At 48.6% G+C, this 14,834-nt stretch overlaps 1 protein-coding gene across 8 annotated transcripts in view; it reads left to right on the forward strand.

The window, feature by feature from the left end:
• The window catches only part of TMEM8B (transmembrane protein 8B), a 26,593-nt gene extending 14,250 nt beyond the window's left edge, over positions 1-12,343 (forward strand). For 7 of the 8 annotated variants that reach the window (XM_067039678.1, XM_067039675.1, XM_067039677.1 and 4 more), the window contains 7 exons: positions 2,815-2,908; positions 3,066-3,189; positions 3,288-3,430; positions 3,643-3,821; positions 10,786-10,932; positions 11,066-11,182; positions 11,433-12,343. In XM_067039678.1, the coding sequence (XP_066895779.1) occupies positions 2,815-2,908; positions 3,066-3,189; positions 3,288-3,430; positions 3,643-3,821; positions 10,786-10,932; positions 11,066-11,182; positions 11,433-11,768 (1,140 nt within the window). In that variant the 3' untranslated portion in view covers positions 11,769-12,343. The remainder of the gene's footprint in view (positions 1-2,814; positions 2,909-3,065; positions 3,190-3,287; positions 3,431-3,642; positions 3,822-10,785; positions 10,933-11,065; positions 11,183-11,432) is intronic. The other variant, XM_067039672.1, reaches the window with a different exon arrangement.
• Positions 12,344-14,834: the final 2,491 nt, after the last annotated feature.

A 14,834-nucleotide genomic window follows, 5' to 3' on the forward strand; every position in this document is an offset into this window, starting at 1 on the left:
ATGCCCTGAGTATTTACTACACATGGGCTGGGTCAGCCAGGGCAGCTGAGTGGTCTGGATTTTCCGTTTTGTAGGCTTACCTGCCACTCACTAAGGGCCTCTCTCTATGGCAGGTGTTTACTTTTTCTCGCATATCTCCTGTGTTGGGGGGCTCACCACCTCTTGAGGCCACTCTGATTGCTAGAGGTATTCTTGGCATTCCATCGAAGTCTGCCTCCATGGATTTTTACCCACTGACCTTTGTTTTGCCCCAGAAGCTATATCCAGTAGTCTACCCTGTCCTTTTTTTTTTAATAGACATTTTTCAGAGCAGTTTTAGGCTTACAGAAAATTGAGGAAAGCACAGAGAGTTCCCCTCTTTCCCCACACAGTGTCCCCTATTACTCATGTCTTGCATTAGTGTAGTACATTTGTTGCATCCCTATCCAATTTTAACAGCCCTTCGGATGCCTCTCAGCCTCACCAATGCTGAACAGCCTCAGCATCTTAGACTCCTCATCCTCTGCTGTCTCCTCTGGTCATACCTTCTGGCCATCATGCCTCTGAAATAAGTGATCCAAGGTGGTCTGACCTGGGTGGCAGGCAGCATTTGTGCAGCCTGAGATCAAGTTACCTCTTTTAGCTGCTGCCTTGCGCTGTGGGATCACCTGAGGCTTGTGGTGGATTAAGGCCTCTGGATCTTTTTCCTTTTCTTCCTTTTTTTGCTTCAAAACAATTGTATACATTTACTTTTTTATTATAAAAATAATAGGATCACATATAAAGGCTTTGGAAAATAGAGGAAGACACCTCCATAACACAACTGCTTAGCTTTTTGGTATATGTCCTCCTAGTCCTTATCCACATTAACTGATGTGTTTATCTAGTTGTAACCAAGGACCATGCACATTTTCATGCCCTGAGCTTGGTTCATGTGAACTGCTGCCAATTCCTATCTCATATTTTTGCAGCACACTTTTTAACCTGAGTGGAAGAATTTATGTCCATCTTTGAGGCATTGCCTAACACTGGTTTGGACCTTGCATCTTCACTGCTTTGTGTAATTCAGAAAGTTGAAAAGCTGGCCTTCTAAACCTTAGTCATTATTTTCAGCACCGAACAAGACTGGGCTGAGGGCAGAGCCCTGTGTCAGGCCATTGGCAATTGTCTTGGGTTGGCGTTGATCTAATTATTTATCTACTGTTCCCTCAGCCAAAAATCCTTTTAACTTTACTATCCCTCAGCTCTGGGGCAGGGATCATTTTCCTATCACCCACCTGAGACCTGGTCTGTGTCCTGAGGTGGTATTTTATGGGACATGGCTCAGAACTTTCTAGTGATCCTGCTGGTCAGGACAGAGCTGACTCTTCAACCCCAAGATGTTCCTTATTTTCATACTCAAATTCTCTGACTGTGTTCTGGCTAAGACTGTATATGTTTTGTGTTTGCTTATTGCCATGCCTTTAGGCAATGACAGTGAAGTTCTTGATTTGACCTTGAAACTATAGAGCCTATGTCAGAGACCAGCCCCACCCATACTGACTTCCTCAGTATCCTGAGAGGAGAGGCCCACCTCCCCTGCTGCTTTGCCCTGTCTCTCTCTGCATTCTTGTCTATTTTCTCTAAAAGGCATCTGCTTACATTCCAGCCATCTGCATGCTATGATACTGCTGCACACCTCAGCCTGTTCTATTTATTCTGAAAGGTATATTGGCACACCTACTCTGATCGTTTCCTCAAGTATTTTGTTGTTTTCCCTTGGATCAAAAACTGGACATTTGGCTCAGAGAACTGCATACCTAGAGGACATTTTTTTCTTTGGCTCCCACCAGAATGGCTTTTGCTGAAAACTACTTTGGCATATAGCCCTGGGCTTGCATTGAGGGAAGTTATGAACAAGTTGTATGAAATTCACTCTCACAGCTAAGGATAGGAGGCGGGGCAGCACACAGTGCTTCGTTGATGTGAATTTAACTGAGAACCACCCCTTTGGGTGCAGTGCTTCTCCTGAGACTCCTAACTTTTACCTTGTGGACTCACAAATGTGGTGACTCACGTTTCCTTCTTTGCTTTGGTTGCTTGGAAGTCAGCAAATATATGGCCCACATCTAGGGACAGATTTGTAAATTTCCCTCATGTATTTATCCTGTTATATGTATTTAATAAGCTGCCTCAAATCCTTCTTGAATGAGGCGAGTTTATGGCATCCTGTTACCTTTATTCTTATAGACAACCCTTTCCGTTTACTCCTGTGGAAATCCAGTTTCTTTTAATCCCAGCCAGCTTGCTACATTTAATCCCGTAGGCATTCTATTACCACTGCTCAGTACTTAGAATCATTTCACCTGAGGAAGAGTGCATTTCTTTACATGCCTCCCGCCTTCAAGGCCCAGGTGAAGATGTGAAGATGACTGACGAACCTTACAATCAATCACCTTTGTTTACAACTAGTGTCTACATCCAGGAACATTGCTCTTCCCCTATCCCCCATCAAGCTAGATAGGACTGAAAAAGTGGGTGTTGTCTCTTGCCTGGACAGAATTTAAACAATTCTTCCCAAAGAAAGGATTCAGAAGTGGCCTTGCCTTCTCATCAGTCTTTAAAAGATCTCTGCTGTGGAAGATCTGGTGTTTCCCAGTTTTTCGGTTTTAAGAACAAGGAGGTGAGGGGTGGGGAGGGTGCTTCCGTGTGGAGAGCACCTGCAGGAACGGGGTGTCCAGTGAGGGCCTGGAGGGGTTTCTGGGGAGGGGTTAAGAGGTGAAGGAGTCTGGCGTGGGGGCTGGTGGGAGGACCTGGAGGGTGTGGCCGCCTCATCTTTATACCCGCCCTGTCCAGAGCTCCCTGCGCCAGGAAAATGTGACAGTGTTCGGATGCCTGACTCACGAGGTGCCCTTGAGCCTGGGGGATGCAGCAATGACTTGTTCCAAAGGTGGCGTGAGGAACCGGGGAAGTCGGGGGGGCTGGAAGTCGGGGGCAGGGAGTTGGGTATGGAGGAAGGATGGGCTAGGGCATCTGGGAACTGGGGGCAGGCGGGTGAGGGTTCTTTAGGTCCTGACTCCACACTGACTCTTCCCTTCTCCCTTCAGAGTCCCTGGCCGGCTTTCTCCTCACGGTCAGTGCCACCTCCCGACTGGCGAGGCTGCGAATCCCGTTCCCGCAGACGGGGACCTGGTTCCTGACCCTGCGCTCCCTGTGCGGGGTGGGGCCTCGGTGAGCGGGGCCGGGCGGGGCGGGGCGCGGCCGGGCGCGGCGCGGCGGGGCGGGGCGCGGCTGCGCCCGGGCCCAGTTGATTGGCAGTTTGTGCGCAGGTTCGTGCGGTGCCGGAACGCGACGGCCGAGGTGCGGCTGCGCACTTTCCTGTCCCCGTGCGTGGACGACTGCGGGCCCTACGGCCAGTGCAAGCTGCTGCGCACGCACAACTACCTGTACGCGGCCTGCGAGTGCAAGGCTGGTGAGCCGGCTCGGCTGGCGAGGAAGACACCCGGGGCGGTCGGGGAGGAGGTGGCATCCTGAGTAGCCGGGTTTGAGTGCGGGTGGAGTCAGGGTGGGACCAGCCTCCTCTGGAATTGGCGTCGGGCTTGAGCTGAGGCCGCCAGCGGAAGTGTCCGCTGAAGCCCGGGCTGCCTTCTCACCTCTTCTACCGTGTGCCCCTCCCATCCGCAGGATGGCGGGGCTGGGGCTGCACCGACAGTGCGGATGCGCTCACCTACGGATTCCAGCTTCTGTCCACGTTACTGCTCTGCCTGAGCAACCTCATGTTTTTGCCCCCCGTGGTCCTGGCCATTCGGAGCCGATATGTGCTGGAAGCGGCTGTCTACACCTTCACCATGTTCTTCTCCACGGTATGCGGTGGCATCTGTGTCTTCACCGAGTCCTTATCCGTGGTGGTGGGTGAGAGTCTACATTTCCACCACGGGGTTTGGGGATGTCTACACCTTCATGGTATGAGAATGTCTCCTCTTCACTGTACAGAAGTGCTTCCTGACCGCTTCCTATCATGGCATGCTAACGTGATAATTTTTATTATCCTAATAATTATCCTAATATATGTGCCTAATTTTTATTAGGCACATTGGGATATATGAGCAAGGCTGTTTGCGACTTAAGGTAACAGTCACTGGAGACAATGTGGGGTCTCCAGCGACCCGCACCCTGCCTGCCCACTCTAAGGGCTGAGGGGACCTTTACCTCAAAACACTGGCTGAGAAACTCTGACCTACAGTTTGGAGTTGTGTCTACACAATTCCCCTGAGAGGCTACATCTAGGCATCTTTTCATCTCATTCCTGGGCTCTTGGTATCTTGTGATGTACAGTGCCTGCCTGTGAGCACTGCAAACATCTTAGATGGATTCAGACTTTTCCACATGTCTTAGCAACAAGGGTATCACAAAAACCAATACATGCCTCCCTGTTGTCCAGTATTGATAGATCAGACATATATTCAAATTATAAAAATCCTACTTACCATCTAGGAGAAAGTGGGGGGCAAATGTCCTGAAACTGAGTCATGTTCTAGGGTCCTGGTTGTTTTCTCCACAGGTGAGGAACAGTGGGCTGTAACCGAGCCATGTAGCAGGACCTTGGCCACTTAAGCTGCATGAGAATAGCACACCCCAGTTTTACTTGACTGGTCCCCTTTTTAGACCTGCTCTGACAATGCCGCACTCTGTTTTTATATTCAACATTGTTTCTCTCTCTTTTTTAGTTTCCAGATCCTTTTTATATTGTTGCTCACCAAATCCTCTAGCAACAGCTCTTTCACCAGCGCACTCTTGGTTATGTGCAGATCTAATGTGGTTCGCAATTAGTACGAACACCTAAGTGTGTCAGGAGTCTGGAGCGTGTGCGGAGAGCCTGTCCATTCTCCTGCATTTCACAAAGCATCCTGGGCATTGGCTCCAGGGTATTCAGTATCAGATGACTCCTTATCTTCTGGATTTGATGGCCTATCATCCTGAAAAGAAAAGACCTTCCCCTAGTAGGAACACTGGGGGAGTCGGAAGTGCCTGGTACCACATAGAGTGCTTCCACTTTCTTAATAAGGCAGTAAGCAAATGATCAAGGAGAAGGTACTGGCTCTGAGGTGTTGCCTAAAGTCCTACTGTAACTCCTGTTCTTTTTCCACACGTGCCAAAGTGTAGAGCTACTTACGATTCATTTCTCCCAGGCTGGTTTCCTGTTGTCCCTCTTTCCTGTTCTTTATTTAGTTTAGACTTATTTCATTCCTCAGCAGTCTCCATTTAAGGACCTATTGGTCATATTGCAGGTATCAGCACCAGCATAGTAGGCGACAGTCTTCTTCCTTGTCTTCAAATCCAGGACAGTCTACACCTGGGAGTAGTGTGTCAGTTACTACCCAGGGCCTGGGAGCAGACAGTAGCTTTGTTCCTCAGGAGTTTAAAATGCAAAATGTAAATAAGTAAAAAAAGCAAAACAAAGCAAGCCACAAACCCAGCACTTGATTTTGTATATAGCCGACAGTTCAGATAACTATAACAGAAAAACAACATCTACTGAATACATGCTGTGTGTCAGACTGCTCATCGAATCCTCCCCATAGCACTGTAATAATAGAGAGGTATTGCTATTATTATTATTATCCCTTTTTTGCATATGAGGAAAGTTTAAATACTTTGCCTAGGGTCTGAGGTGAGTGGTAGAACCAAACTTCTCACTCAGCCTGCCTCCTGATCCCTCTCAAGTAATCACTGAGCTGTAGTGTTCCCCTTGCATAGGGCAGTGAGTGTGCATTGATACATTTCTAACCTGACTTCAGTTTCTCAGAAGTCCTGGAGTATGTGGAAATATTAACGACCTCACTTTAGTAGTTCTCAAATTCTTAAAAGATAAAAAGAGCCAATCAAAAGGTCAGGAAATATAACCAAACCAAATACAAGAAGTCACAGGGAAAATACATCAGACATTGTGGTTGTGCACCTCTGACTCATACAGTTCAACCCACATGTCCTTCGCAGTGCTAGAGGAGTCCTCATAATTGGATCCCAAAAGACCCAGACAGAGCTGACATCCTGGGGCCCCTGCAGCCTTCCTTGCTGATTGCTGAGATCCTGGCTGCAAGCCCACCTCCTCATTACCTCTTCTGTTCCTCACACCAATACAAGTAATTCTCAATGGCCCTTGGCAAAATCCCATGACTGTTTCCAAGAGGAAACGGAAGCAGAAAATAAGAGAACAGCAGGAAATTTCATTCTATCCCGAGTACAAATACTCTAATCTTTGTATGGGTTGAATATATTTGCATCTCCAATTTTAAATTCTGTAGTGTCAGGATACTCTGTTTTGGAGCGTTAGACAAACTGTATAGGTACAAAAGTATAAAATTCCACAGAGAAAAACAATTTAGGATAATTTTCCAAAATTACCTTGTAAGTAATGTCCAAAGCTGAGGAAGGTGTCAAATTAGATTATACTAATAGAAGCCAGTTAGTAGTCTGAATTTCTTTTCTTAAATCCCCCAATCTTTGTGTTATTTCTACCACTTACTTTTATTGCTGATGACAAAAGGAATACTAATCTAAAAATTGGTCCACAATTTTCAGTGAGACAATAGTGAAATTATATATATATATATAATTTTTTTTTGCATAAGGGAAAGTTTATTAGTGTGGGAATATTCTCCCATGAATATACATGGCATAAAGTATAAGATGACTATAAGGTGACTAAAATTTACTGGGCACATACTGTGTGCCAAACATTTAGGAGAGTATTCCAGACTTTGAGGGTAGAGTTTCCCAGGTGCCACTATAACTCAGCCTTCAGTAGCCCACTTTAACTTTCGGTTGAGCCAGTTGCTTCTAGGTGATGGGTAAATGGTTACACCAGTGAAATCTATGGTGGTGAGCAATTTGCTTTACCTCATTTACTATAAATTGTGCCTCCTGGTTAGAGATGGTGCTGAATGGGTGCCATAGCAATCGATAATGGATCCTGCTCCATGAATAGTAAAGCAGGCTGAAGCACTGCAGGCAGAAGAGACAAACATATGCCTAGAATATATGATGACAACATGTTGTCTCTGGGTTGAGGAGTTTCAGTGAAGCAAGCTGCCACAGGTTGTTGGTGGGTTTCCCTAGCAAAGTGCCCCAGGAGGGAGTCAGTGATGGACTTTACTGATGGCATTTTTGGACATTCACCAATGACAGTAGCCAGATCAAGATTGGTGAAATGTAGATCGTGTTGTTCACCTCACACTGCAGTTTTATTTATTTTTATTTTTTTAATATTTATTTATTTATTTTGGCTGCACCAGGCCTTAGTTGTGGCACGCGGGATCTTTGTTGCGGCATGCGGACTTCTTAGTTGCGGCATGTATGTGGGATCTAGTTCACTGACCAGGGATTGAACCCAGGCCCCCTGCACTGGGAGCATGGAGTCTTACCCACTGGACCACCAGGAAAGTCCCCACACTGCAGTTTTAATTTAACTCTACCCCTAAGGGTTTTCTACAACCTTAATCTCTTTGACCTTCTAGTGTACTTGTAGAATAATCAGTCATAGAAGATTAGAGAGATGATATCCCCCAAAACCTCTCCACTCCAGAGATGATCTCTCCATTATTCCCCACTCTTTTTTTCAATGTAGAAACTCCTAGGAGGAAATCAACCTTCAATTAATTATTTTCTTAGATGTGTCTTCAATGTTAGGTGATTCAGCTTTGCTTTTTTTCTGCTGGTATTTATCCTCTCTTATCTGAGATTGAAAGATTTTTTACAAGTCCCTCTTCCAGAAGTGTTTGGGCATTTCCTTCTATATACCTGAGAGTCAGGCATATGAAACAAGCACTTGGTGAAGTGTGAAAGGTAAAATTAATGCTTTAAAATAAAATCCAAATCATAAAACAGTATTGGGTAATTTAGTGAGCAGTAGTACATATATCTGGTCTTGGAGGTAGAGAAATAGAAAAAGGCCAAAATATTGATTTGTTTAGGAACCAAATTAGTTCCCAATTAATCACATATAAGAGCAAGAATTAAAAAATAAACCTTTGAGGCATATTCAAACATTAATTCTAATACTGATATGGGCCCACATGTGAAAAGTCTCTCCAAGTTTCCCAGTAAGAACTCATTTTCTCTATGTAATAATATAAAAGAGGGATTTATGTCCCCAAACTTATGAACCCTCTGAAAAGCCTGGGATGCTCACTTAAAACATAATTCCAGAGCAGTCTCTTCCTGAAGGGACAACATTCTTTACCTCCAAAGTGAAGGGAAAGAAAGAGGATAGGTACACAAGTTTAAGACTTGGCAGATTAAAATGGGAAGGAATCGAACCCAAGGTTTCCCACTGTCAATTAATATCCCTGAGTGGTTTTTTTTTTTTTTTTTTTTTTTTGCGTTACGCGGGCCTCTCACTGTTGTGGCCTCTCCCGTTGCGGAGCACAGGCTCCGGACGCGCAGGCTCAGCGGCCATGGCTCACGGGCCCAGCTGTTCCGCGGCATGCGGGATCCTCTCGGACCGGGGCACGAACCCGTGTCCCCTGCATCGGCAGGCGGATTCTCAACCACTGCGCCACCAGGGAAGCCCCCTGAGTGTTCTTTTTCATTTATTTTTCTTTTTCTAAACTCCTAGCTTGTCCCTGCCCTTATGTTATTCACCCTTTCCCTTCTGTTGGTTGAAGTTACACGTTTTGCAATTTGAATGACTGGATGAAATCTTAAACAGGTTCAAAAGAAAGATTAGCAATTTTTTTCTCAGCCTTTGTCTCTCAAGACTAAACTTTTGAGTCTTTTTTCCCATCCTGTTGGTGGCAACTCTGCATCTGGGCTGGCTTCTGTCAGCTTTCACAGCAGACCTGCTTCAGTTTCCCACCTGCTTTCCCTAAGGTCGCTGCTGTTTCAGTGAGGTTGGGGTGTCATGGTTTGTGCTATGAGTTCGGGATATAGTGCTCCTTTTCCCTGAACTCTTTTTCCTGACCTCGCCTCCACCTTCTCCTTCTCAGCTCTGACTCATTCAAACAGGAGACTAGGTTCTCCCATTTTCATTTTCCCCAGAAGTTACTGAGACCCCACTGCTGCCAGTGAGTGAAATTGTGATATTGCTCCGCTATCTCTCTCCTCAGCTGTGGGCTGCATATCCCTACCCTCTCCCTACCCACACCCAGAGCCATGCCTCTGGAGGCCTGGATACCTGTCTCACTGAGGTCTATAAGGCTGTCTCTCTTTTGGGCTCAGAGCCCTTGTGACTTAGGGTTGCCTTTTGATAGAATGATGAAGAAACTGATGTGGGCTGAAAGTAGTGCTTAAAGGGTCCCTCCAGTCAGTGATCAAGCCACTTCAAAGGCTGCCTTTGGATGGTACAGCACAGCCTTCCTGCCCCAGCTTCGGTTCAGCCTGATGCATTTCAGCCCAGTCTTGGCAACTACACTGAGTTGTTTCTCCTATCAAGAGGTGCTCTCAGTAGCCATGGCTCCCTGAGGACCTGGGGTAAAGTGCAGGGGACAGAGGTCAAACAGATTGATTCACAGAATCTTAAGAGACTTTTTTGATCCCCTAAAATCTGCTGGCGTGTCTCAAACTCAGCTCCAATGAGCAGATTTTGGTCAAGTTTACATAGGTCAAAACCTTTTTCTTTCCCATTATAGTTTCGTAATTTTTCTTAACCCTGCTTTCATTACCATAATAACCCATTCTTCCTGACATGGAGCAGGGGTGATGTTGGGAGATGGGAGAAGTGAGCATGCCACTGTGAAGGTTGTTCTTGGTCAGAGCTGTTTGTCTTCAGAGACCTTGCCCGGTCTCTTTTCTTTGGGTGGGCTCGTAAGGCACATGAAGGAAGCGTGTTCCTGCATCTCTGCACCAGATATTCTTGAAACCATCCATGGCCTTGCTGTTTACCATCAATAAGTACTCAAATTACCTAAATTCTACCCAGAAGTTCAAAGAAAGGTGACAGCAAATGTTCCAAGACAAAATAAACTTGAACTCAGGTTATCCCTGGGTCACTGTTTTCACAGTAAGGGAATGCAGGCTGCCGGAGGTCCTGATAGCATTATCCAGTGGGGTATAGGGATTGCAACCACAGGCCCAAGGGCTGATGGCAGAGCTTGGCTCCTTAATTGGGGTGCCCAGTAGAGCTGGTTCCAGTTCCTTTTGTGTCCCCTGCACCCCACCTTTAAGCTCCTCAATACCCTATTCTTTACTGTGTTCCCCACAGTGTAGGTAGGGTAGGTGAGCACTCTCCCTTCCCTATGTTCTTGCTGTGGTGTAAAGTGCCATCCTCTTTTCTGTGGCTTTAGGGACTGCCTTTTTTCTTACTGTCCCCCCCCCCCACTTCCCCCATGGCATTGGGTGGGAGAGGATGCAGAGGACCAATTAGTGCAAAGTCTGAAGGTGAAGCATAACTCATGGTCTGAGCTAACAGACAGGGCTTGGGGTCTGGATTGGCCAAGAGGCCAGATTCCAGCCTCAGAGCTTGGGCCAGGATTACAGTTGGGACCCACACGAGCACAAGGGGATATAGGCAAGGATTGGCCTCAGCTTGAGAGACCTGGATCCCTTGGCTTGGTTCCCTCACAGTACATTCCAGAAGCAGGAAGATTAGGAAGGTGAGGACGAGGCTCAGGGCTGCCAGAGACGTACAGCCTACGACACAGACCGGGCCTCCCTGCCCCATTCTTCTCAGGGGCGGGGAGTTGGGCATTTCCCAGTTCTGCTCAGTCTGTACCCTTTGACCTCCGCTTTTCTGACAGCAGCACGCCACCCCTATGGCCTCTTTCTCTGGTTTTGTAGACCTGGACCTTTGCCTCAAGTTCTCTAAATGCCTGTCCTCTCTTCTTCCAGTTCTACCATGCCTGTGACCAGCCAGGCATTGTGGTTTTCTGCATCATGGACTACGACGTGCTGCAGTTCTGTGACTTCCTGGGCTCTTTAATGTCCGTGTGGGTCACTGTCATTGCCATGGCTCGCTTACAGCCTGTGGTCAAGCAGGTCAGTCCAGAGTGGGCCCTGGGGGAGAACCATAGCCAAAGTCTACTTGAAATCCACTTCCCGATCTCTCCTGGGGGCATTGCCAAGTGCCTCTCACCATCCCGGCCAAGGCCCTGGAGACCTCTTTCTCTAGGTGCTGTACTTGCTGGGGGCTATGCTGCTGTCCATGGCTCTGCAGCTTGACCGGCATGGACTCTGGAACCTGCTTGGACCCAGTCTCTTTGCCCTGGGGATCTTGGCCACAGCCTGGGTAAGGTTGGGAGGGCTGGGGGCGGGGAGGTCCCAGCAGGACTTGGGTGCAGGGACTTGGGTATCTGGTTCCCAGTTTAAGGTGGGCTTGGACCCTGTCGTCATCACTGTGCTGCTCACAGCGCTGCACTCCAGTCTTGGCAGATGCCTTCAGGTCACCATCAGGGCTCAGGGGAAACCTGAGAGTGACCAGCAGTGGCTTGGGTTCCAAGGCCTCGCATTCCTGAGCCCCACTTCTCTGCCTCCCCCAGACAGTACGCAGCGTCCGCCGCCGGCACTGCTACCCGCCCACGTGGCGCCGCTGGCTTTTCTACCTGTGCCCAGGCAGCCTTATCGCAGGCAGTGCCATCCTGCTCTATGCTTTTGTGGAGACCCGAGACAACTACTTCTACATTCACAGCATTTGGCATATGCTCATCGCTGGCAGTGTGGGCTTCTTGCTGCCCCCTCGTGCCAAGACTGACCGCCAGGTCCCATCTGGAGCCCGGGCCCGGGGCTGCGGTTACCAGCTTTGCATCAATGAGCAGGAGGAGCTGGGTCTTGTGGGCCCGGGAGGGGCCACTGTCAGCAGCATCTGTGCCAGCTGAGAGGGGCTTTGGGCTGCCCTTGGGGAACGTGAACTCTTCCTCGGGGCAGAGAGCCCTTCCTTGGGTTCTTCCTGGGAGCATGAGTCCTTCCAGGGATAAGAGACAAGTTGTATTTCTTGAGGACATGGATTCTTTCTTAAGGACACGGAACTCTTTCAGGGACCTGGCACACTTCCCGAGGGCCTGGAGTCCTCCTGCATCTTCAGGACTGAGCCTGTGCAGGGCCACAGAGCCCCCTCAGGACCAAGGAGTCCCTCCCAGGGGTGTGGAGCCCTTCCCAGGGTATGGAACCCTCCCGAGGACATGGATTCCTTCCCTGGGAGACCAGGCCCTCTCAGGACATGGCGTCGTTCCTAAGGAAACGGAGTCCATCCTGGGGAAGCTGAGTCTCCAGATCTTCCCAGCAGCTCAGCAACTCTGGGCTCAGGCTTCCTTCCCAGAGGCAGCATCTGGGCTGTGCTGCACTGGGAGGGGGATGCAGGACAGATGGGGCTGGGACTGGGGCTGCGGTGGCTGGTATCCTGAGTTGATGCAGGTGGAGTCTGGTGTGTCTCCAATTAAGTATTTGCTGGTTCTGTGCTGCCTTTTTTTTCCTGGGGCAAAGGGTGTGGGGAGGGGAGGGAAAGAAGGGACCCTGAGACAATCAACAGGGGTGACAGAGCCCAGCTGGCAGGAGCTCCTAGAGTTACTGTCTGAGGATTTTGCCCCATTGTGTCAGGCTGCAGCAGCCGGGAGTAGGGAGTTGTGTGAGTGTGTGTGTGTGTGTACTTGCTGAGATGATTTCAATCAGTGAGACCTCCCTTGTGGTGTCCACACCCAATAGGGAAGGAGGCTAAGGGCTCAGGAAATTGGACTAGCGGGTACAAATCTTAGATGTGCAAGAAATATCACAAGAATGTAACTTCTGTTTTAAGTCTCCATTTTGCCCGAGTGCCAGAAACATAATCTTTTGTCATTTTGGGATTTCTGCTCTTTCCACAAAGGTCACAGCTGAGTCCCGAGGGTCTTATATAATGCCGAGATATTGCGAGGCTGTTCTCCCTGGTCACCAGGGTCCATGTGGCGCCCCTGAGATTTCCATCATCCCACCTGGTCCCCAGTCAGTGGTACAAGCAGGCCATCCCAGAGTGGTTTCTTGTCCCCATCTGTGTAACCCTTTCAGTCCCGAGGCTCTCCACTACTTCTGTGCCACATGCAAAGACTTGTGAGACCTTGGCTACCCAGGAACACCTCGCAGCCATTTCTGCCCTGGGGTCCTGCTCTGCATTTTACTTGACCAACAATGCATGAGTTTCTCCAGCTTTCACACCCTGCAAACCTGTCCAGGGGCTTAGTCTGGCAAGTGGGGCTCAGGGCCCCTCCCTTTTGGGGCCCTCCTATGCCAGTGCTCTCACTATATCCCCTCCTCCTTGTTTTTTCCTCTCCCTAGCTTAGGGACTCTTTTATTAATCTGGAGGTGGGGACACCTACTTTTTCTTATATTTTTCTCCCAAATCTTTTGTTTATGCCTTAAGTCTTCTATGTTCCCTTTAGAGCCTAGGCTTTTGAAAACTCAGATGCCAGGAAAACATCTCTTTGTTCTCTGCTTTCTGCAATCACATCTCTTCCTTGGGCACTGAGCTGAGTGTGATGTGAGAAGGTCACATCTCACATCACATTCACCAGTTGAATGGTGAGAAGGAAGGAGAGGTGTGGGCTAGGTGTCTGTTCCTGTATCAGAAATATTATTCCACACAGATCACTAGGACACATGAGCCCAAATAGCTGGGATTCAGGACACAGCAGAGTACAGAAGGCACTGAAGAGGGAAACAGAGCTGAGACAGACCCCACCCAGCTAGGAGGGATCAGAAGGGGTTTTCTGGAAGCCGGATGGAGTGGAGGGCATTGAGTGAGGATTGAATGAGTTTCCATAATGCCAAGATGTTGGGAGAGTGTTCTCTCTGGTCACCAGTGTCCATATCATGTTCCTCCCCTGAGATTTCCATCATCCCATCTAGTCCCCAAGCAGGAAAGCACTTAGAACACTTAGTATAGTGCCTAGCCTGGTATGTGGTAAGTGTCCAGTGTATGTTAGCTAAAGGTCAGGTGTTTGGACATGGGAGGCAACAGCAAGGGGGAGACACAGGGGCAGGAAAGACTGATCTTTACTGGGGAACTGGGACTAGTTCAGGGCGTCTGGACCTGCAGGGTGTGTGTGTGTGTGGAGTTAGGGCGGAGGCAAGCAGCCAGTGATGGGCAGGTTCATGGGGTCTGGCTTTTATCCTAAGGAAATGAGCAATGGCCTCATTGGAGGGATTTAAGCAAGAGCAGATCAGATTGTTTTGGGGTTTTTTTGCGTTATTTTGCCTTTTCAGATAGGTGTTTTGATGGCTGGTGCAGAGGATGGATTTTGGAGAGGATTTGGAGGCTGAAAGTTCAGCAACACAGCTATTGCACTATTTGAGAGAGAGATGGTGAAGTCAGTGTCAGTGGAAAGGAGGGGACTGATCTGAGAGCTGGTATGAGGTGGATTCTCTAGGACATGGCGACTGATTGGATGTGTGGGGTGGTGAGGGATGAAAGAAAGCCTATGGTGACTGCCATGTTTCTGGCTTGGTGACTTGGGGGGGTGTTGGTGCCATTCCCTGAGATGGTGACACACCTTTATGGGGCAGAATGATGAGTTCAGTTGTGGATAGTTTGAGTTTGAGGTGCCTGTGGGATTCCTGGAGGGAGAGGGCCAGCAAGAAGACCGTGACAGGCAGAGCAGCTGAACCAGGTCTGGAACCCTGGCCTCCTGGGTCCCAAAGCAGGGGTCCTTTGTTGTCTCCTGACTTGTTCAAGTGACTTTCTGGAATACAGGGCTGTGGCCACCAGATACTGCTGCCTCCTGCTCATGTCTGTCCACCCATTTGGACTAAGACCCCGGACTGTCCACAACTGCCTGGGGCACGCCCAGCAGCACAGGATCCAATCCCCAGATGTGACATTGTGAGGGCTTCTGAGGGACAGTTCAGTTCAGTAACCCTCTATTGGGAAAGCTCTGTGGGAGCTGCAGAGACATGCCAGACCTGGTTGAATCCCG

This window comes from Kogia breviceps, chromosome 8 (assembly GCF_026419965.1).
Source record: "Kogia breviceps isolate mKogBre1 chromosome 8, mKogBre1 haplotype 1, whole genome shotgun sequence".
NCBI lineage: Eukaryota > Metazoa > Chordata > Mammalia > Artiodactyla > Physeteridae > Kogia > Kogia breviceps.